Source organism: Falco punctatus, assembly GCF_963210335.1.
Source record: "Falco punctatus genome assembly, chromosome: 6".
Taxonomy (NCBI): Eukaryota; Metazoa; Chordata; class Aves; order Falconiformes; family Falconidae; genus Falco; species Falco punctatus.
Window position 1 is genome coordinate 85,405,741 of NC_137585.1, and position 23,222 is coordinate 85,428,962.

Consider the following 23,222-nt stretch of genomic DNA (forward strand, 5'->3'; position numbering starts at 1 on the left):
CAAATGTTCAGACAGACATAAGTACCTGTCTGTGGTTTGTTTTCAAATTTGTATTAATTCTCAATCTAAACACGATAACTAATTTCTGCAAGGCTGTTAGTCGCTGTGGAAGAGGGCATCATAAAAACCACCCTGTGCTAAGGTGACCTGCTAGGAGATACAGTATTTGACTATTCAAGCACTTGGTAATTGTTGGATCGCTTGTGCGAAACTTCGTTTCCTTATCCTTCCCTGATTTAAGCTACACATCTTATTTTTGTGGAGATTATTTAAAAACACCTAAACCAGAAATTCGGCATCACTAAAGTAAAACAAAGCTCTAATTCCAAATGTATTCCAACTAATGCTTTCAACTGCAGGGTCACATTTTCAATTTGCTAATAATTTTCCTTATTTCTTTGAGAGGCAGTCTGCTTTGAAATATGTCGATACTGAGATTCTGCAATTACAGTTGCTGCTTAAAATGTGGATATATTCATCAAGAGCTTATTGTCTGATTAGTGGCCACTTATTTAAATAAGTACAGGCACAGTTAGCACATTGCCAGTACTCTAGAATATAATATATATAATAATCATCATAAAAAATAATCATCAGATTCTATTTCAGAAGAAAAAAATCATAAAACTCCTTACACATAATCAGAAAATAAAGTTAGCATTAGAGTCAATATACCAACTGTAAACCAACTGCTCCTGCTCTCGTACCAAAGGTGGTATAAAAATGTGGTAATGCATAGCTATAACATACATCTTTATGCTGTTTCTTTATCTGTGCTGTATTTAATTAACTAGCTTCCTTCTGTTCTAAAGAGCAGGAGTCTGAAAGAGCAAGTGGCTTGCAGGTGAGCTATTTTTGTCGCCTGGGCAGGCACAGAGCTGTTTGTCTACCTGACTTGCTCTTCAGGAACTTACATGGCCAGGTGTGTACGCGCAAGCTTGCCTTCCGTTGCAGACTGGTGCCTTGTCCTGATGCCCGACTCCCCACTAGAGAGCAGCCACACAGCTTCTGCAGCAAGCAAATAGCAGATGTTTGGGACCTTGGAGCTTGACGCGACTGTGTAACTGTAGAAAGACAAAGTTTTACCTTTCCCACGAACCCAGTGTAGCTCCTGGAGGAAGACCACGCTGCCTACCTGCAGTCAGCTCTCTGAAATGCACTCAGTGCCTTAGCTGGCCATTGACAGGCAGCAAAGAGGGAGCAGAAAGAGGGAAGTGAGAAAAAGTGATTCAGAGTACCTAAATTAACCTCTGGGTACATTACACATGAGGAGCAGCCTTCTCTCTGTTGCCTCCTAAAGGAGTCCTCTATGGTGAAGGAAAGCAGGATTAGCAACAGGTAAAAAGCAAGAGACTTCTCAAATGCAAGCCGTGAGTACTGCTCATCATCACCCCACTGCACACTGATGCAAGATTCCCCTCCAAGGTGCTGTGCAAGGAGCCTGCACACGCCACCACCATCCCCTTAGTCAAAGATAACAAATAGTTTCTCTTTAACCATTTGAAGTGCTTTATCTTAATCCCCTATACTCTTGCCATCTTCCTACTTCCAATTTTCAGACATGCATAGAGATAGTGATTTTTGCAGGGGGGGAGTTGTATTAGGCTATCTCCAGAGACCTGTTCCAACCTAAACTATTCTGTGATATTTTTGATTCAGCTTAAATGCTGCTACGTGAATTTGTTTGCATCACCCTCCCTGTCCTCACGCTGAGCTCTGTAATGCTGATCATTTTACCAAATCCACCCACTTTGATGCACCTAGTGTTAGGTGCAGTCCTACAGTGATGACCTGCTTCCTTCACAGCCAAGCTTTTAGAAAAAAAAAAAAAAAGGCAGAAAATATGGAAAGTAAGAAACATCACCCTCCCACTCCCCCCTTTTTATTGATAAGCAAGACACTATAGGGCAGGGAATAGCCCTTCGGGCAGTTCAGGTTAGCTCCATCCCCTTCCAACTTCTCACCTACCTCCCGGGCAGCGGCAGAGCAGAGCAAGACACAGCCTTGACCTTGTGCAAGCACCAGCAGCAGCCAAGACACTGCCCTGTTACCAGCCCTGGTGTAGCTGCGAATGTAAAACACAGGCCCATACAGGTGGGTATGAAGAAAGTTAACTCCATCCTGTCCAGACACTGCACAAAGTAAAATCAATTTGGTGCAGGAAATAATTGCTTGCTTAGAAAGGACAGTTAGGAAATACCAAACCCCACCTCAGACTAGAAAAACTAAAGTGTATTTTCAACTTTGTGGTGTTACCTGAACACTTCAGTATAGAAATGGTTGCAGTAGCTCTGTGCTTTTCTGCACAATAGAACTTCTAAGCGCAGTGGACTGAAAGTCATCCAGAAGCATCTACAAGTCACAGCTTTGATCCACACCTTGGCACTAGTACCTCCTAATTAGAGGTGGAAAGGTGAAGGACGCGCAGCCAGCTCAGCTCCCAGTGTACGGGGCTGTCAGAGGCAGCCGAAGGGCGCTCCCTCCTTGGCCTCCTTTTGCCCTGGCTTCATAGCCATTGAAGGTGGATTTGCCATCTCCACTTCTGGGGAAGAGCTGCACGTGGATGGATCACCTTTTGTTTTTTCCCTGTGACTGGAAAGAACAGAGGGCAGAAGCCAGTTTACAGAACAGGGGTGTGGTAATGCCAGTGCTGGTGCCAAGTTCATTAATTCACAAACGGAGTATTTCAGGGAAGAGTTTCCTGTCCGACAGCAACCATGGAAAGGCAGAGGCCAGGCAGAAGCCCCCATGCAGCCAGCAAGTGTCCCTGCACTGCTGCTTGGACGACCCTGACGGAAGAGGTAGAAGCTGCCTGTGACTGACCCCCACCCGCTGCCCACAGCGTCAGCTCGGGGGTCCTTTCCATTTCTGTGCTCAGCTCACGCACCACAACGGGTTGCTGCTTAGGGGATGGAAAACCTCAGTCACCAGCCGGGCCTGGGAGCCAGCAGAGCTTTGCCATCGCCAGCAAAGCACTTAATTGCTTAGTGATTTAGATTCTCTACCTTAAAAGTGGCAATAGTTTTGTATTTGTGCAACCTTTTTTTTTCCCCCCAAAGAAAAATGGAAGCAAAAGTTATTTATATATCAATGTATCTATTGTTCTACAGTATTACAATGACTTTTTTTTAAAAAAAAAATCAACTCCAGAATAGAAAACACATGAAATAAGCTTTGTAGGTCAGCTTACCCTACCAAAAATGTTTCTCCTTATGCTTGCACAAAGTGTCATTAAATCTCACCGCTGAGTTTACCTGCCTAACACAAGCTTAGCAAGAGCTCTGCAGTGCTGCGGCACTGTCCTTGCAAAACCAAAACAGCAGCAGGGGAGGAAAGGAACAGTACAGACCTTCAGATTTTTTGCATGCCTTGGCTACAGAAACAGATAAGCACGACTTTTTCCCTTGGGTTTCTATTCCCCTGTTAATTAAGCAGTAGCTGTAAAACCTGCATGACTGCTTATTTATTATGCACAGAAGAAGAGGCAATCAATACTCAGGTCTGTCTGAAAGTTTCTCGCTATCCCTCATGTCCTTTGATTTATACCCACGGCACCTGTCCCACATCGCAGGGTAGCTGCACCCATCAGTTGCAAGGCTGATTTGGGGTGGGAGAGAATCGGGGTGCTAAGAGGCAGGGCAGAGGGACCAAACGCAACATTTTTATACAGTTGAGAGCAACCGAGAACTGCCACTGCACGCAGAAAAACCTCCCACTCTAAATGCATGAAGCATAAAGCCAAATGAAAAGAAGATGTAACATATATATTGGATGCATTATTTAAAATATAGCCTCAGCTGTGTGACCTTACACTGGATGTGACAGCACGGTGAAACCCTCCTGCTGGGTTTACACCCATTACCTTCACGTATCACCTGGCTCTGGAGGGGTAAGTGCAGTTTGTTGCCTCTGCCCATCTCATACTGGCTCTGGTCAGAAGTCAGGCTGCCTGCGTCCCGTCCACCCGTGTAACAGAGCTGAAGGGTCGGCTAAGGAAGGGCATCGTGGCTGCTTGGGCACGATCTAGTGTAACCCAGCAGACTGTGTGTGGTGGTACGTGATCCAACGAAGGGTGCTGTGTGGAAATACACACCCAAGTGTGTGAAGCATGGATCTGTCCAAGTAAATCCAGGATAATCAAGGCCTAAATTTTCAACCCTTTGCTTGGATGCACTCCATGCAAAGGGAGAAGCAGCAGGTTTGGCCTAAACCCATTTCCATCACAGGCAAACCGAAATGCAGAATACCAGAAATGACCCTGTTCAACGCGTACTTTGAAGTGCAGAGATTTACCCCAGCTGAAGCACGCTGAGGAGCCACACGTATATTCAGGTGGGAAAGCAAGCTGTGTCAGAGCTGGGTGATGGCCCAGCACTACCTCAAGATGGTTCTCCACATTCCCAACTGATCAGCAGAACAAGTTACTCGATACTTTTACTAACACCTAAAAACGACTTTTCTATCCCCTTCTCCAATTCACTTGCAAAGACTGCTCACTCTCCCCTTCCTGAGCAGGCCTAGCCTGCGAGCAAGCGGATCCCACTGCGTGAGGATCTGGGTGGCCAAGCACAGTACAGACGAAGAGCCATGCAGAACTCCAGTTAAAACCCCTCTGAACCTGCTGTATCATTAGAGGCCCCAGACAGCAACTAGCTGCTGCCAGTGTCCCCAGATGAGATCTTCCCAAAGGTAAGAAACCCTGCACTGAACTGCACTAGGCTAGTCAGCCCCAGAACGTTCCCAGAGCAACACAGGCTGGCCAGGATCTCGGGAAGTCATCTAGTTCTATCCCTGCTTAGCACAGGTCCACCTGGCCAAGGCCCTGAGCAGCCTGTTCTAGTGACATTCTGAGAATCACCAAGGATTGAGATCCTACCACCTCTGGGCAGCTTGTTTCAAGTTTCACTGCCCTTATGGTAGAAAAAAAAAAATAATTATATCTACTCAATTTCCCATCTTGCAACTCTGTTCATCGTCTCTCATCCTATTACTGTGCTCCCTTGAGAAGAGTCTGCTCTACCTTCTCTGCACTCCCCCAGCACAGCATTTCTCCTTAGCCTTCTCCTGAGGCTGAAGAAACCCAGTCCTCTCCGTCTGTCCTATGCACACCACAGAGTCTGTGCTACTCTGCCCAGAGCCAGTTTTTGACTACACCACCGTCACGGCTCAGAACAAGCACATGCCACCGCTCGTCTGGCTGCCAGTGCAAATATTTCTCCCCTTCAAACCCACATTTTCCCTTTCTCTGCCCCCTCCCCACCCCTCACCACCACGGAAGAGGCATATGCTTTGCTCAAGAAAGCCATGAACAACCGAAGTAATCTGTTAAAACGCGAATGTAACATTAATGAGGTTTTGGTGTAAAGCCACATGGTGGACTATGTAAAACCCTTGGCTCTGCTAATAACTAGCTTTGGAGTAAGTAGAAAGTGATCCTCACCATCGAATTGCTTCCTGAGCCTCTGGGCCCCACAGCTCACCGGGAGGTCCCCTGTACTCAGACTGAAGGAGTAAGAGGCTCCGAATGCAGCAGAACGGTTTACAGATTGCGAGATCCTGATCCACGTGAGGAAACGGTAACAGGGCCACATGCCAGGGCATCCGTCTCATCCAACACGCTCTGTACTAGATGCTCTCCGCTCTGAAGAGTCGTGGTATCACAGAGAACATCTTTGAAAAACAAAAATATCTGCATAAACTACTCAACCTAGTTTAAATAAACTTAAAACAAAATTTCCCTGGTTTCCGCTGGGATTGAGTTAATTTTCCTCTTAGTAGCTGGTGCAGGGCTGTGTTTTGGCTCCGGTGTGAGAGCGGTGCTGACAGCACTCTGATGGCTTTGATTGTTGCTGGGTGATGTTTGTACTAAGTCAAGAACTTCTCAGTTTCTCAGGCCCTGCCGGCGAGAGGGGTGGAGGGGCACGGGACATTGGGAGGGGACAGAGCCAGGACAGCTGGCCTGAACTGCCCAAAGATATTCCATACCGTACGGCATCACGCTGAGTGTATAAACTCGAGGGGTTGGCCAGGGTGAGCCGATCACTGCTGGGGGACTGGCTGGGCACTGGTCAGTGGGTGGTAAGCAACCGTATCGTGCATCACTTGGTGGGGGTTTTATCCCCTTCTTCCCTTTGGATTTTATTCCTCTCCCCTTTCTCTCTCCTTCACATCACAACTGTTATTATTTTTATTTTATTTCAACTATTGAATTGTTCTTACCTCAACCCCCGAGTTTCACCTTTTTCCTGATTCTCCTCCCCATCCTGCTGAGGGCCGGGCAGAGGAGCGGTGAGCAAGCAGCTGCATGGTACTTAGCTGCTGGCTGTGGTTAAACCACAACAAAAATGCGTCATTTTCTACCCAAAGACCTATTTCTGTGAGCAGAGTTTAAAATCACATCCTGTACCTGCTGACATCAGGTAGTGAGTTTAATTCCAGTGATGCAAGGAAGAATAAAAAAGGCGGCAGCGCAGGTCTCATGGCCAAGTAACTTGGAGGGAGGTTTCTCTTTGAAAGCGGTGAGGGTTCTTACCTTGCTCCAGACATACCACCAAGTTCGCTGACAGGTCAGGAAACCATCCCTGTGATAATCCACTCTCAGAAAACACCGCAAAAATACAAAGTGAGGTTTCTGTGATACAACCTGGCCATCTGATAACACAAAGTGAATACTTCTAAAGAAATTAAGTCTGCAAACAGTATAGTTAACAACAAAACTCTTTCAGAAAACAGGCATGAACAAGAATATTAAAACTGAATGTTTTTTAATTTTTTTTTTAAATAAAAGAATCAAAGAAAGCCATAGCACTTATTGGAGAAAAGAAAAATCCCACCCACAACACATTTCAAAGTGAGAGCTGACAGTAAAACATTGGGCAAGTGTAGATCTACAAGCTCATGAAGCAGAATTAGGGTGAAATCTTACGAAGTCATGAGAGGAGTCCCACTACCACGTGAGACTATCCAGAGACATCTCTCCAAGAGCTTCTCATTTCCGTTTCGTATTTTGGGTACCACTTGCTTTCATGCAAGGGTAGTTCAGGCTGTACAGACACAGACTAAGTGTAAACAAGTGTTTCCACTGAAAAGCTGTTGATGTGAAGAGTCACCAATTCATTTTGAGCACATGTCCATGGCTTTTATACAAGCAGAATATCTGACCAATAAGAAATATTATTTTCAGGTTTACCTATTGCGAATACAAGCTGTAAAAATCACGAAGCAATTTATGGTTCAAGTATTTAGACTCAGAAATGTTATAAGCTGTATTCCCTTCTCTCTGAAGAACTGAGCTAAGAGATAAGGTTCTTCCCTGGACAAAATATGGTCTAACTGTCCTAAACAACCTCCTGCTTCCACGCTGCTCCAGAAACAAGAACAGAAGAAACTCACTATCAGAGCTGAAATTGCTACCTGCCTTTTGATATGAGTGTGCTGGAAGAGCACAAGCATTCCACTTGGCTCCAGATTATCACACTTCTTCGGATACAAAGCATCGATATTATTGCATGCATTGAGAAGCCAAGCAGTTGAATGTCAGTGCAGTTAGACTGTGCGAACACCTTCTTGGCATTTCCACCCATCAGTGAACATATGGCGTCAATTACAAATACCGAGTGGCATGCCAAAGCAGCCACATCAAGTGTCTGCATTCATCGCTTCAAGACCTCTTGCACTTGATCTATATGTAAGCAATGAATGGATTTAGCAGGAAGCACCACCACACTTTCATTCTCCACCGTTACATTCGATTTTCCTAAGGATAAAACTGCTAGCAAATTATTTCAAAGCATCTCTCTCCATGATTTTGGCATTATAGATGTGCAATAATTTGTATCTTTACGTAGAAAACAATTTGGTAGTTAATTCAAATTCTCCTGTGTACAAACACAGAGTTATAATATCATCCTCCTTCTCTGTACCATTATTAATAGAGATCTACTCAAAACCCCCAAATTATTATCAGAATGTCATTAGGAAGACTTGATCCCTTGGGCACGGTGTAAAATTATTAATTTTTAGACCATTCTGTTAAGCCAAAAGCTTGGGCAGAGCTCCTCCAAAATACTGTTCTCCTCTGCCTCCCAAAAGGAAAGACATAAATTGAGGAACAAAATCAGCACAGAGTTACGTTGATTCACTTGCAGCAACTTTGCCCCCATCGCTCCCTTCTGGACCAGGCACACCACGAGGGACCACTGGTTCTGCAAACGTGTCAGGGGTATGTCTGAAGCATCTTTCAAACTGCCAGCACACTTCCCCAGTGCAGTCCTTTTTACCAGGCACTGACTTTCTGTTAAAAGTTTCCGTTAAATGGCTTGGTTCCAGTACCCCCAAGTTCAGAGGAAGGATAACCCCTGAGGAAAGTCTCAAACTCCTCCAAATGGATTATTTCTAAAAGCTGGCCAGCCGCACCAGCTAGCATTACTTGTTGTCCACTTCATCAAGGTACTTCCTCTTTAAAGTACATCATGGAAAGGTAAATACACCTTCAGGTTTGTCCTTCTTTGTATGGACTCCAAAATGTCACAGTAAGCACCGTGTTTGTCAGAGATTCTAGTTTGTCACAAATCATCACTCGGCATCAGCTTCTCCGGGTCAAAGGCAAGACAGAATGAATGTTTACATTCAAAGCATCACCTATTTACTGTGGCAGCAAGGAGGACAAACTGATTATTAGTACAGGTGGATAAGCAGCAGCCCAACTGTTCTCTGTTCTTCAATAGCTTGTATTTTGAGGAAGACTTAAGAGCACAATTCAACCTGAGCTAACACCAAGCTTGCACAGGGGTGGAGGAAGAATTTACTAGAGTACATTAAACTCACAGTGTAAGACAGTGGTCTCTTTGGAAAAGAGAAACCTTTGCATTAAACTAAAATTTTTCGAAGATTTCAGGTATCTGAACCAGTAATAGAGTTCTTTAGAAAGAAGTTCAAAAAGCTAAGTATAACTAACTATGGAACAACATTTTTTTGATGATGTGGCAATAATGGCAACCAACTTTCTCCTGAAATCTCAACTGAAACACTATTGACAAGTAACTTGCAAGTAAGTCAACTCCCATCCTCTTCCCATATCCTCTATAATCTTTTATACAGGCTCAAACAGCACGTTCCTGAATGAAAACTTTCAGCATAGAGATTTTCAAAGATCGTGGAAACAAACTAAATGGTGCAAGACCAGAAGAATCCCACTGACCAGGGTGAACGAACAGGTACCCCGCCTGCATGCTTCTCATACAAGGAGACTCTGTAAGAGCACGCAAATAAACAGACAATGAACCTGGATCTGAGGACTGGAATAGTTTAAAGTTCACGCTGATCTGGCTAACTGACCTTGCCCGAGTCAACTGGCTTACAAACTGCACTCGTGATTTTAGTAAATATTTACATGTGTTGTATGCAAACATACTGAACCTGAATAAACTTTACCACCAAGATTTTCAAGTGCAAATGTATAGTCTCCCTTAATCCTGCTCTTAAGGTATTTTTTAAAAAATTCAATTGCTCCCCCCAAACCCTAGCCTGCACAAATTCTCTGATAATAGATAATGTTTAAATATCAGTCTGAAGGTTCACAAGAAATGAACTACTTAAATGAAACATAGCTTCAAACAAGCAACACAATCTATTTCTCCATTAAAAGAGGACTAAAAGTCCCTGCATAGAGAAAGCAGCAAATAAATGTTAGAAGTACTATTAGTTAAGACATCAGACAAAAACAGATCAGATTCCTGACTTGCTATTTTTGTCTTCACATAACAACTCCATTTGGATGTTTGAAATTCAGTTTGCCTCAACATAAAATACTGCTTTCTACTTGCAATGCGGCATGAATAAAGGAAAGACTTTCAGTCCCAAAATGTTTACATTACTGATGTATATGGACTGTCGTTTGTTATTGGTTTGTTCCAATGATCCATGATTGCTTCAGATTAAGCACAGTTGGAGACTGTTGCAGATGCATCCAAATGTAGGGTTGTTTCAATAACTTAATAGCACTTTGATGTTTGCCTTGCTGAATTCTTCACTGCTGAAGGAGAATCAGAGTCTTCAGTTTACAGCAAAAAACCAAACAAGGCAGTTAGGAAGATCATGTAACACAGAGCTCTGAAGCCCACAGCGGAGGTTTACTGCAATATGGTAGCCTGCTTCTGGTCTCTTGAGCACAAGCAGCTGCTGTAGCAGTTGCTCCCTCCTCTTCTGCCTCTTCCTTTACCTCCCTGAAACCTTCTGCTTCTTGGAACGGATTCTCCAAGAGTTTCAGCACATTTCTTACCTAGAGAGAAAACACAGCATAGGTATGAGAATTTAGAAAGGCAAAACTATGTAGAGAAGAACCTCACACCAAATAATGATCCGGTATATTGTATTTAATGCACCAACTCCAGACAAGCCAAATATTAAATAGATGAACACTACACATATCAAATAAGCTGAAACTAAGATTGTAACTGGCTGAGTTTGTATCTGTATGGAACTCAAGCTCAAATAACTTGAAATTCAAGTATTGAATACAAGTTCGTGTCATTCATTTCTCAAAACAAATTAATTTTCCCATATGCTGCAGGTAACAATCCAGGTGCTGGACTCCACAGGTGAAAGCCGTAAGTTTTGAAAGATAACAGCACAGCAAGGAACAAGTATAAATTAATCCCCAGCTGCCTCCCAAGGTAAACACCATCCTGAAGACTGTAAAAGCAGGGTTAAGTGTCTTGTGCTACAAAAGCTGGTCAAGTTCAGATTTAGATTTTCAATTCCTTTCTTTGTTCTGCAGTCATTAAAGTTACAGCTCCCTCAAAAATAATAAAGACCTTCCAAACAGTAAATTCCCACTCCGAATCCCCTTGCTGCCCAAGATGCCAGAATGAATCTCAGCCAGCATAATGTCAGTCATCAACAGCACCACTACACATCCATACAAGCCTAGAGAAATGTTACCTCTGAGAAATCCCCATTTTCTGCTGCTTCTATGGCATTCTGGGCAATATAATTTCTCAAGATATATTTTGGATTGTTTGAATTCATAACCTTCACACGATCAGCGTTCCAGGCATCAGCATCACTAACATTTTCTACTTCTTTTTGCAAACGGACTCTGAAATCAAGCGAGTGAAAACAACTGGTTTGGATCAAGAATCATATGTAAAAGTTGACACATTCCCTTGCCTTGAGATCCTTAGTTTGCAGTTCTTAGTACATCACCTATAATCCCCTCAGTTTATAAAATGCAGCGCGACATTAGAATACAAAACATCACTTCATTTAAAAGCAGCATTATAAACCATCAGGAGCTCCTGACAGGGCTCAAGAAAGTGGGCACATGGTGCATATTCTCTGAAAAAGTCAGATTGAGACACTGGCGCATGGTCTGTTCTGCACTGCTCCACAAACCCCACCACATTCAGATCGTCTTTTAAGTACTTCTATGCTTGTTTATTAGTTAAAGTTTTTGATGTTCTGATAAAAGTACAGGGATGCATACAGCTGAGGCAGTTTGTTCTACCTTTTAGCAGCAATGCTTGCCAGAACTCTCAGCCTCACTGGAGAACAAGATCACAGGCAGCCAGGTGACAAAAGGAGTCCTGACCCAATCCACACAGCAGAAACAACTAATGCTCTAGTAAGATGTTATCTTTATTCAAAGTTTTTCTGCTAACACTAAGTTTTTAGGCTTTTAAGTTATCCTATTGGAATACTCTGGACATTTTTTTCCTGGCCATGATTTCTTTTACAGTTACTCTGATTAAAAATACCTCCACTTGCTTTCTACATTAATACATAGATTTTTCTTTCAGAAAAACATTTTAAAAGGATAAAATTCTTGGAGGCCAGTTAATTGTAGTTACTGAGCACTCGAAAGCTCACAACTCAAAAGTAACCTCTGCCAGAACCGACACCTACACTCTTGAAGCACTTTTAATGCTAGATTTGATGCTAAGTGATTTCTGTGCCCCTGTTCCTCCCCAAAATCTAGCAGACTAAATACAGAGATACCCTTGAACTTTCACAGCAACACAGACACCGATCTTGGAAGTACTTAATATTCTGAGTCGCATGCCCTCCACATCCCTCCCAATCTATATATGTCAAGGCAGGGTGTGTGCTTCATGAGACAGACACACTGTTCTCAAATAAAATGAACTACTAAAATACACTGCTGTGAATAACGAGAAACCTTACCTGTATTTCTCCAACCACTCTTTCCAGTGTCTTTTATTTCTGCTGAGTAAATCAGCTGCTGTTAACTGCTGCAGTTTAGAGAATTGTTCAATGCGTTCTAATTCTTTATTTATATTAGCTTTTGTTCCAATTAATGCAAACAGCTGAGGATTAGACTGTGCCAACATTAGCATCATTGACAGTTGTCTGGGAACAAAAGGAACAAACACATAAAGTTGAGCTGCTCATCAAGAACCATCTTTTTGCAACCATAAAGTAGATACAAAAACATTCACAATAACCCATGATTTCACTAGAGAGGTTAAGTAACAGTACTTCATAATTAATAGAACAATTTTTTTTATCACAAATAATGCTACTTTTACTGTTCCTTCCCCCTCTTCAGTGTGTTTAATTCACACTCCTGTGGCGCATAAGGTGCATTTTCAGAATTACCAGTTGGGTTTAAATGTACAATTCTTATCAAAATACCCTTGTAACTCTGACAGAAATTTGGAATAAGGAATTTGATCTTACTTAGGTGCAAAGATAATACAGAATCCATAGGGTTTGTGCTCCTGAAAATTTCTTTTCCTAACATTAATACTGTAACAGCACGTGAATAAAGATTTAACACCTACTGATTTTACCAGTACTAATAAAACCCCAAATAGTAAGGGGAAAGGTACCTCATTTAAGTCGTATGAGACAACAGTTTATTTAATTTTTTTAATTAGCCAGTCTAAATCACAGAACGAGAACTACTTTGTGGTAATAAATTCTTAATAATATCCAGGCTATTTTGCTGCAGGTTTGACTAGGATTCTATCATTTTACATTCGACTGTGTTAGCTGGTGCTGTACCATAGCTTCACCTTATTTTTCAATACCATGCTAGCTAACAGTTTTTTTCCTGGATTAATAACTGCACTACAGCATAAAGTGGGGGGAAAAAAAAATAATAGTATAAGCTGCAGCTTATCAAGATAAATTAAGTTTTTTATTTCCTTCTATGAATGCATTTATAAACAAAGGAGAAATGTTATTCCCTGGCCTCAAAACAGACAACTCATTATATCAGATTGTATTTTCCTACTTGTAGTAAGCAGAGATAAGCTATGTGCTTTGATTTCTGAGTTTATATAAAGTACTATCCAAATACGATTTACCATCTGACATGCCCATCTCTACAATATCCAAGTGCTATGATTAAAAAAATCACTTATGCACTTACTTTAACACAGTACTATTCCCCTCTAAAGTCTTACATATATATCATGATGATTTATAGCTACTTTTCATGTTCCTCTAAGCCTGAATGCAGCGTTTAAAAAAAAAATATTGTCTCACCTCTATCACACCAGCTATCTTCATATTGTACGATAAGCTGCTTGCAATTTCAAAGCAGCTGAAACCCGGAACATAATTAAGCAGTATCCTCCACTTTAATTTACGTCCCTTTCATTTTAGCGTATCATCACAAAAAACTTAAATAACCAGCAATACCTCCAAAATTATAAATGGCTACAGCCAGCTATCTTGGCACAGCACCAAACTTGTATGAACAAGTCTCACCCCAGTCCATTTTCTCAACTCCCTGCTTTCTGCAAGTTGTTAACCGTGATATCAACACACAGAAAAAGCTGAAGAATTTGGTGGGTTCACTACCTTCACGTAACACGTATTAACCGGGGCGGGGGGGGGGGGGGGGGAGGAAAACAGCACCCAAAATATCCCCACTTTAATTCCCCCCACCCCCGCCCCGAGAAGATGCTAGAAAAAAAATGACAGATTAATGGGTCACACTCATTCCTTGTTATCCACTGCTCCAAAAAAAGTGAAAAACTGCTGCTACAATCACCATTATAAGCAGCAGTTGAACAAAACTTACTAACTTTCCACAGAGTAACTAGACTACAGAATGCGGCCCATCAAACGGGACATGGAGAGCACCCACACAATTTTCAGAGCCTGAAGTGTGCACGTAGGTTATATTTAGGCCAGACCATTGGTGGCTGAGAGTGATTGTTCGCTGACAATACACTGGCAGAACACAGTAGCATTATTGTTCAAATCCATTCCTTCTACAAAACATTTCTGTATCACTTCACTATCTGGCACGCTCACTGCCTTAGCCAGCAGAGACAGTAGAGGGGAAAAAAAAAAAAATGCCATATGAAAGCTCGGACAACTTTAGCCCATGAGCCAGCTGCTGGAAGCCACTGCTGAGCATTCACCAGTCACAAAGCACACAAGAATTCGCACTGCTGTAGATTATGATGCATCTACTTAACTGAGAAATATTACATAGCATGCAGAATTCATTACAGTTATAATGAAATTAAAAGCATGAATATTACCTTGGATCCATCTGTGGCTTGAAAACAACTTTCAGTTCTTCCACAGAAGCACACTGATTCGTAAGCTCTTCTATGAAATTTTCCAATTCTGAAGAATCAGAGTCTACTGAGAATGAACTCAGCAAGTAGAAAATATTTGTGAAGTCCCCACCTGAAAAAGTTAATTTTGTGAGTAATGCAACTAATAAATCGGCAGGAAAACAGGTCCCATATCTCCTTCCGAACTCCCCCCACCGCAGCACAGGTCACCACCCTGAAGAGGCAAACTGCTCCCTTAGTGAGGGTGCAAACGTGAGACAGCACGAGCCCTGTACAAGGCAACAACTGCCCCACACATCGCAAGAAGTTAATTATTTTTCAGTCTTTTGTTCTTTTCTCAGATAACAATGCAGTTGCATGAGGCTGCTTTCTAAACTACATTTTGATTTGATTACAGACACTGATGACTAATTAAATAATAATCTTCTGTGCTCTTCACCAACCTGTGAGATGCATAGTTTCAAGGAGCTCAGACACCAATTTACCATCTTCTTCTAATTCCAGCTGGATTAGACCTAGTTTCTTCCTCATCTTCTGCAAATAATGTTTCTCAAATTCTGCGTCATATTCCTCTTCCAGGATGAGTTCACTTATTTCCAAGGGCAGCTCTGGAACTAGAGCTTCAGCAAGCTTCCCCAGGTTCCACTTGCAAATCTCTGGCTGCTTGTTGTAAGCATAGCGCCCTGTATTATCAGAACCATTGCAGATGTGCTCAGGGTCATATCTGCAAATGAAGAAACAGCATTCTTCTAATTATCTGGACACAAATACTGCAATAAGTACTATTTTTAGTATTTCAGCCTTCTCTAGGAAACTAAAAAATTCAAAAGGGAACACTCCTTCTTGATTCTTTACCCAAAGTTACCTCATTAGATACTTTCCTGACCTTTCAAACACTGAGAAACCCCACAGGCCATAAGAACAGTCTAACAGGTAGAGATGCTGTGAATACAGTTAAAAAGAAGTGGAAAATAAGAATTACAGGACAACTAGAACTAACTTAATCGCCTTTGCTATAAAGAGGGCTCATAAACCTACTTTAGAGTCAAAATGTTAAAGCAATCACGAACATTAGGATTGTTACACATAGTAAATACATACCCACACTTACAACAATTATGCCACACTGACCTGTCCATAAATCCAAAAGGGCCATAGTCAATGGTTAGTCCAACTATGCTCATATTATCTGTATTCAGCACACCATGGCAAAACCCAACACATTGCCATTCAGCAACCAATCTTGCTGTCCGTTTTGTTATCTAAAAGAGAATTTATTTTTTTCATTTTTCAACACAACGTATTTCAAATACATTTATGTATTTCCAAGCATTTCCTAGTCTGAACTGATGTTTCTACAGCTCCGATGGAAGCAGACTCTGACAGTATACCATACACACAAATATACATATGTGTCCCAAGGACACCTTGCTTCTCTCCTCCTGTTAGTAACTGCCCATTTTCTCAGTCTCCCATTTCTGTTTGCCTTCTTTCCTTCCATGCCTGACTTGCAAGTCAATTGGACAGCTGTAAATCATACTGGAGACAGAACGCTGAAGGAAGGTAAACCGTTTGACACCAGACTTGTATACTATTTCAGTCACTATATAAATACAATCTTTGGCTTACTACTCATTTTAAAGACCCTTTAACTACAGGCAGAAGAAAACACAAGCAAAGACTAAGAAATAAAATTAACTATATGCAACAAAGCTCAATGTAAAATTAGTCTTTTGGTTTACCTGGTACATAGGAGTGATTTACAGGAAGGCAAGTGGTTTACACAAAAGATTATTCCCTGCTAACAAGTTCTAGCACTGATAAGCGCTTCTCCCAATTTGATGAGAGTGGAAAAAAACCTACAAGGTTAAGTAAAACTATTCCAAGAATGACAATTTTATTTAAAGGCAATTCTTCACTGAACGCATGCTTCACCAGAGTTTTTCCATCGCTTAACTAAGAGTTATTGTTATGGAATCCTTGACTGCAATCACTGCATTTGCCCCATTCTTCAAATAATGTAACATTTTAAAATAGTTCTAGTTATTTAATTAAATTAGCCCACCTGTCAACTACCAACTAGATATGCCTTACAAAATCTAAAATTCAGGAAGCTAACCTGGCTTTTAAATAAACCTAAGTATTTCCGAATACTTCACTGAATTGCTGTAAATAAAAATTGTATGTAACCATTAGCTAAAATTTTTAAATCAAACTGTTTTCATAGCTAAAGATCACCTATCTTCCCAAACAGCTATCAATGTACAGAAGTTTAAAGCAACTATTCTCTCCAGGCTGCAGTGTAAGTGTACTTTACTGAGGTTTAAAAAACAATCTAGTTAACAGAGGAAATATTAGTTTTATGCCTCAGTCCTCAAACCCAGAATTTTTCCATTTTTCTTTTTTTTTTAAACATGTGCAGTTAGATAGGAAAGAAAAATTAAAAAAAAAAGCTTGCCCAGCGATAATCTGACAAGTAGTAAAACCCACAAATGATGCTTGGAACAGAAGCTTTCCGTTCATCCACAAGATCTCACTTTTTACAATATTCTTGTGTTAGGTTCCCCATCCATTTTTTCTAAATGCTGCCTCACAGGGCAGTTGGCAATCAGCTGCGTGTGTCCCAAAGTGATTACTGGTATGCCATAAACCAGTAAGGGAGACACACCCTGCAGATGGCTCTGTGCCAGAAAGATGGTAAAACTTCAAAATAAAAAAACCACTGACCACCAGGGTTGGGATGAAAGCGCTCCAGCAGTAAGGCAATTCATCACTGCTGGATGTCTTTGTAGGGAAGCATCACGTGCTGTCAGTGTTCTGGTAAAAAAAGGAATCCCTCTAATGAGAGCACCTGAAAGCCTGGGTGCCACTCAAAGATGGATATATTGATTAGAAAGACAGCTTTGCACCGACTTTTACCTCTATTCTTTTTGATCACATTTTTCTACTGCTAGCCATACCAAAAAACAAGTATGGCATATATATAAATAAGAGCACTATCCCAAGGACATGCTCATTTAAATTTAAACAACACCCACAAATTTTTCGAATAAGTACCGATAACGGTGTTTGCTTCCTAGACAGTGGTGTCAAATGCAATCACTTGTACTTTTTTTTCCTTCCATTTCTTACACAGTGCAAAAAGAAAGAAAAAGCATGTTGGAGTTGAGCTGACAGCACTTTCCCATTATTTTTAAAAAAAAAAAAAAAAAAAAAAAAGATGGATGTGTTTGTCAGGTTAGGTGAGGGACTGGGGTGCTTTTTTTCATGTGGAGAATATATGGGAAGTCTTCACCAAGGAGGAGAGAAATCATGAAGAGGCAATGTGCACACAGGTGTGGAACATGGAAACAAACCAAAAAATGTTGAGATGGGGGCAATAAGGAAAGAATGCCAGGGTGGTGGGGAAGAGACCAGTAGTAACTGGGCCAAGAAAAGCAGCCAAAAGCAGGAAGAAGCAGGACTGGGCACACATGTTTGCAAAGAACCCCAATTCCCATGACTTTTCCGGCATCAGAAAGTAAACGTGCCATCAACTACAGTGCTGGACATGCACATAGTGGGTGACAAGCCACAGGTCTCATCAACTCCAATCAAACACAAAATGCCTGGCCAGTGAAGTTAAACTCTTCGGCACCCAGTGGTAGGCCAAGCCACAGCTTGCTTCTGAAGAACTAATGCTAGTATGCACAGGTTGTGTTAAAGCAAAAAAATAAACAAAAACCCCACAAAACCAAAATACGTCCAAAACCCCACCTCCAAAACAGAAACAGAACACCCACAAATTCAAAGCCCATAAAATTTAGAGAATATCAGATTCCAAGCCTGCCTTTTGACCTCTTATTGGTCTGTTACAAACATGCATCATGTTGCAGACATCCCCTTAGTCCCTACCAGATCACTTCAGATTTCAAAGCACCACAACTGCTTTTATGTAGACTAGTCAATTGTATTAGACTGGTATTTTTTTAATTATTCCGTTTACTGTCTAGTTACAGCATTCCTATTTGGTTTGTAATATTACTTGAACTTCAGGTGATCCAAGTCAGAGCCTTTATTACAGTTCTCCAGCAATTTCAAACTGAATCCCTTCTGCAAGGGTAGCATTACTATATACTAATCGCTACAACGCAAAGAGAAGCATCTTACTCTCTTATCCCAAATCCCTTCTTTGCTCACTGAGACACAGGAATATAGTAACAGAACTTCAATGTCAAGAACAGCAATACAGTACCAACAGTGAGAAAAAAAAGTTATACTCGGAGGATAAAGCATAGATAACAATTAATTTAGCTATGTTTTACTTTAGAGAGAAATACAGCAATTCTACATTCATTAATGTTACGGTTCAGATTTTACTACGGATCTCCAGTCATTGTTAAGATATAAATTTGTACAGTAATTGAAAACAGGTTGAAATAGGTGTCTCAGAAATCACCCAGCCTCTCCTCTGCACCACTGCAGGATGACCTGACACTACACAATTAATCTCACCTGATCTTACCATTACCAAAACAGGAGGTTTTGCAATTTCCTCAGGCAAGCCCTTGATTGCCTTTTGATCTTTAGAATTGAAATGTTTAGTGATTTGCAGTCAACGAACGTTCTTGTTTGTAATTTGGAAAATGAGAGACAGGAAATGACTCCACGTTATCAGTATTTTACAAGACCATGTCTTGCAAGTCTTAGGTACCTGTCAACTCATCATTGGATAGTCAGGGTCAGAACTTCCCCTCACAGCCTGAAACACTCTCAACAAACGGAGACAATTCTTGGGAAGCTCCCCCAGAGCAGAAAAACCATGAACCACTATTAAAAACATTAAACCACTTTCATTGGTTTGATCAATAGCAACATTGAAGAAGACTCTTAATAGAACTACTTGTCAGTGAAAACAAAGAAAAGAATAGTTCAAATAAGTGAATGATACAAGGTATTAACAGATTCCAGTCATCTATACTTGCCGATGGAGTTCCTAAAGATGACTATGGATTTGTGAAGAGAATCTGATCTTTCTTACCTCTTTGAAGAAAGCAGCATTCCTCTGAATACTGTTGTCTGAATAAGCCTCCTGGATTTCTGGATAGAAAGTGCTGATCACATAATCAAGCATCTGTATTCGAATATCATTTCGGTTAACACTGGGACCCTTGCGTCCTGTGTATTCATCAGTAGGTTTAAAAATTTCGAAAGAACCAAATCTGTTTTAAAATAATAAAAACATGTTTTCCTATTATCTGATACTATTAACTTAATCCGACGGTACATGTAAGTAACTTGTAACACCTACGGTTGTTGCAACAACACCCCATTATCTCTTGAGTTTAACACCAATCCTTCAACTGAGAGAAAAAACCTGCAAGATCCCTACGCTGAACCTAGCGAGGCTCAGCGACTCAACACAAGGAAGCACTTACATCCACCTGTAGCCAAACTGACAGATCAAGCGAGACCCTACCTGGTACCAAAAACCAGCTTGTTAAATGCTTCTACATTACGATGTACAATGCTTCTACAACGACTTCTACAGCAAAATTCTGAGTAATTTATCCTGAGTAAATATACAGGAATAGGACATTTAAATTACTGGACCATACATCAAGCATACAAGATAGATTTTTCCACATATGTATATACGCGCACACATACAATATATACACATGCATATATTCCTTATGCCTCGCCTTCCTCTAATATTCTGTTACCTTACAAGAAGCAATGCAACTTCCTGAAACTCCTAACGTTTTGTGTTGGAGCAGGAACCTCATACACTTCTCAGGCAGAGAAAGTGCACCCGCACTTTGACAGTACTACATCAGAATAGCTTTGGAGTTCAGGGTGGAGCTAATCCGTCACTACTATCAACACCAAAACCCCCATGTATTCCATGCAGGCATAAACATGAAAAATCTCTTCAGAGGTCTGCAGAACTTGGCTGTTCTTTCTACCAGGTTAGCAACCTTAGTTTGATCTGTCTCTGTGCAGACACCAGCTCATCCCACCCACTGGACAAGAGCAGCAGCTTCCTACAGCCCGGCATAATGAGTTCCAAACCTCCAGAACTAGAAACATGCAAATGGTGCTGTTATAGAAATACACTTAAAGTGGTATTTTAAAGACTGCTGTGCTTGGTTCTAAAGAGTAAAAAAAACCCAACAAAATTGGCTCCTACCTTATAAATGTAGAAGCTATTCTCAGAACAACTGTACACCTTTCACTTTTTGGATTCCCATCATAAAATATATCACGGACAACTTTCGAGTCAGATGTCACACACGTTCCAGCCCTTGTTGTCGGTATTCCTAGGTGAAACATAGCCTCGCTGCACAGGAATTCCCGTATGCTTGACCGCAGGACTTTCCGACCATCAGCTTGCCTGCAAGACATGGACAGTTGTCAGGCTATAAAGGCAGGTACCTTAGCAGTAGAGAAACAAAAGACTAGAAGTGCCATGCTCTGCCCACAGTCACACGATAAAGTAATGGCAGATCTGAGAACAAAATCTGGACCTTCAAACTTCTGTTAAAGCTCAATTTCAGTTAGACAGACTTAACACACTTGCAACGAAGACCACACAGAACAGAAGAAAACAAACTTTCCAGTTACACATATACCTTCTAACCATAAATTTTGTTTTAGTCATGCAATAGTATTTCAAAAGAATTAAAAAAAATTTCAACAAGTATAGCTATTTTATTATATAAGTCACTGGCTTCCTCTTAATAAAATGGCTACTGTTACACCTCTTGAAAACCTGTATCATTTTGGATCTTCCCGGGTAAGTAATCTGCATAGCAGTCCTATTTAAGAAAAAAAAAAAAAAAAAAAAAAACACCAACCTGAACAGACAGCAAAGTAGCTTATTTAACAGACCTCAAGCAAACAGAACAGGTGCAGGTGGTTCTCAGGTCACACTCCCAGCACTTCAGGAGCCACAGGAGAGCAGCCCCAGGCAGACCTGCAAGGCTACCACCGTGTCTGGGATTTTCAGTGATTTCCTGAACTTTCACAGCCCTGAAGGTGGCCCTCAGAGCACCACATGTCTGAAATAAGGTGTCACTGAGCCTGCACAGCTGGAACAAAAAGTACAGGAACTGCAAGTGGGACAAACGACCTGAGAGATTTAAAGCCGTGCAGGCTAAACCAGCTAACGAAGACATCCATCCTCTGCAGGGATTTGGTCAGTATGCCATCTTGGGGGCTCTTCCACCCATCCCTCCCAGAGCCAGGAAGGATGGAGCAAACGCGCTGCTGGCAGCGGGGCCAGCAGCACAAACAAACCAAACACCTGCATTTTAAATACCGTTTGCGTGGGCCACAGGACCACACGGCAGCAAGCTGTCAGGTGGCTGTTACACACCGCTGTCCCCGCATTCATCGCAGCCTGCGCCCTCCCGAAGGCGGCACAGCCTCAGCTGGGGATAACCAGGCACAGACCTGAAGGAGATGCAATTACAGTCTTATTTTCCAGAGGAAAATTTTGCCACCTTCTGCTTTGGCATTTAAGCATTGCACTTGCTGCAGCCAAGATTACAAAAAAACCAACAAGAAAAAACCGCAAGAAAACCGAACAAAACCCAGGAGGGCCTAAGAGACGACCTCTGCCTCGGGCAACGACCCTCAGCACTGAGCCAGCTGGAAAAGCACCTGGCTAAGGCCATTGGGAAGCCGGTCCCCGGCCCCCCCCGCACCGCCAGCTCGCCACGCCACGCCGGGGCTTCGCGGGGGGCACCGGGGTGCCGCTCCCTCCCTCACCGGGCCGGGCCGCCGCCGCCCCGCTCCCCCCCACGCCGGGCTGCCCCGCGGGGCCTTACCGGGAGAAGGGGGTGAGGCCGGCGCCCTTGAGCTGGATCTCCCAGCGCTCGCCCCGCGGGCCCAGCACCTCGCCCAGGTACATGGCGGCGCCGTCGCCCAGCTGCCCCGCGAAGCTGCCGAACTGGTGGCCGCAGTAGCAGTGCGCCGCCGGCTCCGAGCCCGCCAGCAGCCGGTTCCCGCTGAAGTACAGCGCCGCCTCGGCCTCCGCCGCCTCCCGGTCGGCCGCCGGCGCCTCCAGCCCCAGCAGCGCCAGCGCCGGCAGCGACATGGCCACCAGCCGCGGGTTCTCCAGCGGGCTGGGCCGCACCCGGGAGAAGCAGGCGCCGGGGACGGCCCGCGGCCCGCCGTCCTCCGAGGCGTCCACCGGCAGCGAGCGCAGCGCCAGGTTGTCGAAGCGCAGGGCGCCCAGCCAGCCCCCGCCGCCCGCCTGCGCGCCGCCCTCGGGGCCGCCCGGCCGCGCCGGGAGAGCGGCGGGCTGCTGCATGGCGGCGCCCGGGGAGCCCGGCCGGCCCGCGCCCGCCGGCGGCAGCAGCAGCGCCCGGGGAAAACGGCGGCAGCCGCGCAGCGCCGCGGCCATCCGGCTGCCGGCGGGGTGGGCCCGGGGGCGGGCAGTGGCGCGGGGAGCCCCGCCCACGGGGGGACGGCCGCCAGCGGGGCCGAGAGGCAGCGGGGCCGCGCCCGCGGGGCTGGGCGGGAGGCGGGGCAGGCGGGAGGGGGTGGCTCACGGCGGGGTGGGCACCGGAGCGGGGCGGGGGCGGCGGCTATAAATGCCGGCCCTGCGGAACGGCGGCCTTAACCCGGCCGGAGAGACCGCCAGGAGCTACCAGCAGGTTGCGGGGTGGGTGG

The 23,222-nt window shown here is 43.3% G+C and overlaps 1 protein-coding gene across 1 annotated transcript; it reads right to left on the reverse strand.

The window, feature by feature from the left end:
• Positions 1-6,747: 6,747 nt before the first annotated feature.
• Positions 6,748-23,002, reverse strand: SELENOO (selenoprotein O). The gene is made up of 9 exons (XM_080393938.1): positions 22,376-23,002; positions 20,734-20,937; positions 19,582-19,762; positions 15,693-15,823; positions 15,005-15,285; positions 14,523-14,673; positions 12,184-12,369; positions 10,942-11,098; positions 6,748-10,279 (listed from the first exon to the last, which is right to left on the reverse strand). Exons 1-9 carry the CDS (start codon positions 22,951-22,953, stop codon positions 10,094-10,096), a joined length of 2,055 nt encoding a protein of 684 aa, XP_080250064.1. The 5' UTR covers positions 22,954-23,002; the 3' UTR covers positions 6,748-10,093.
• Between the last annotated feature and the right edge of the window lie 220 nt (positions 23,003-23,222).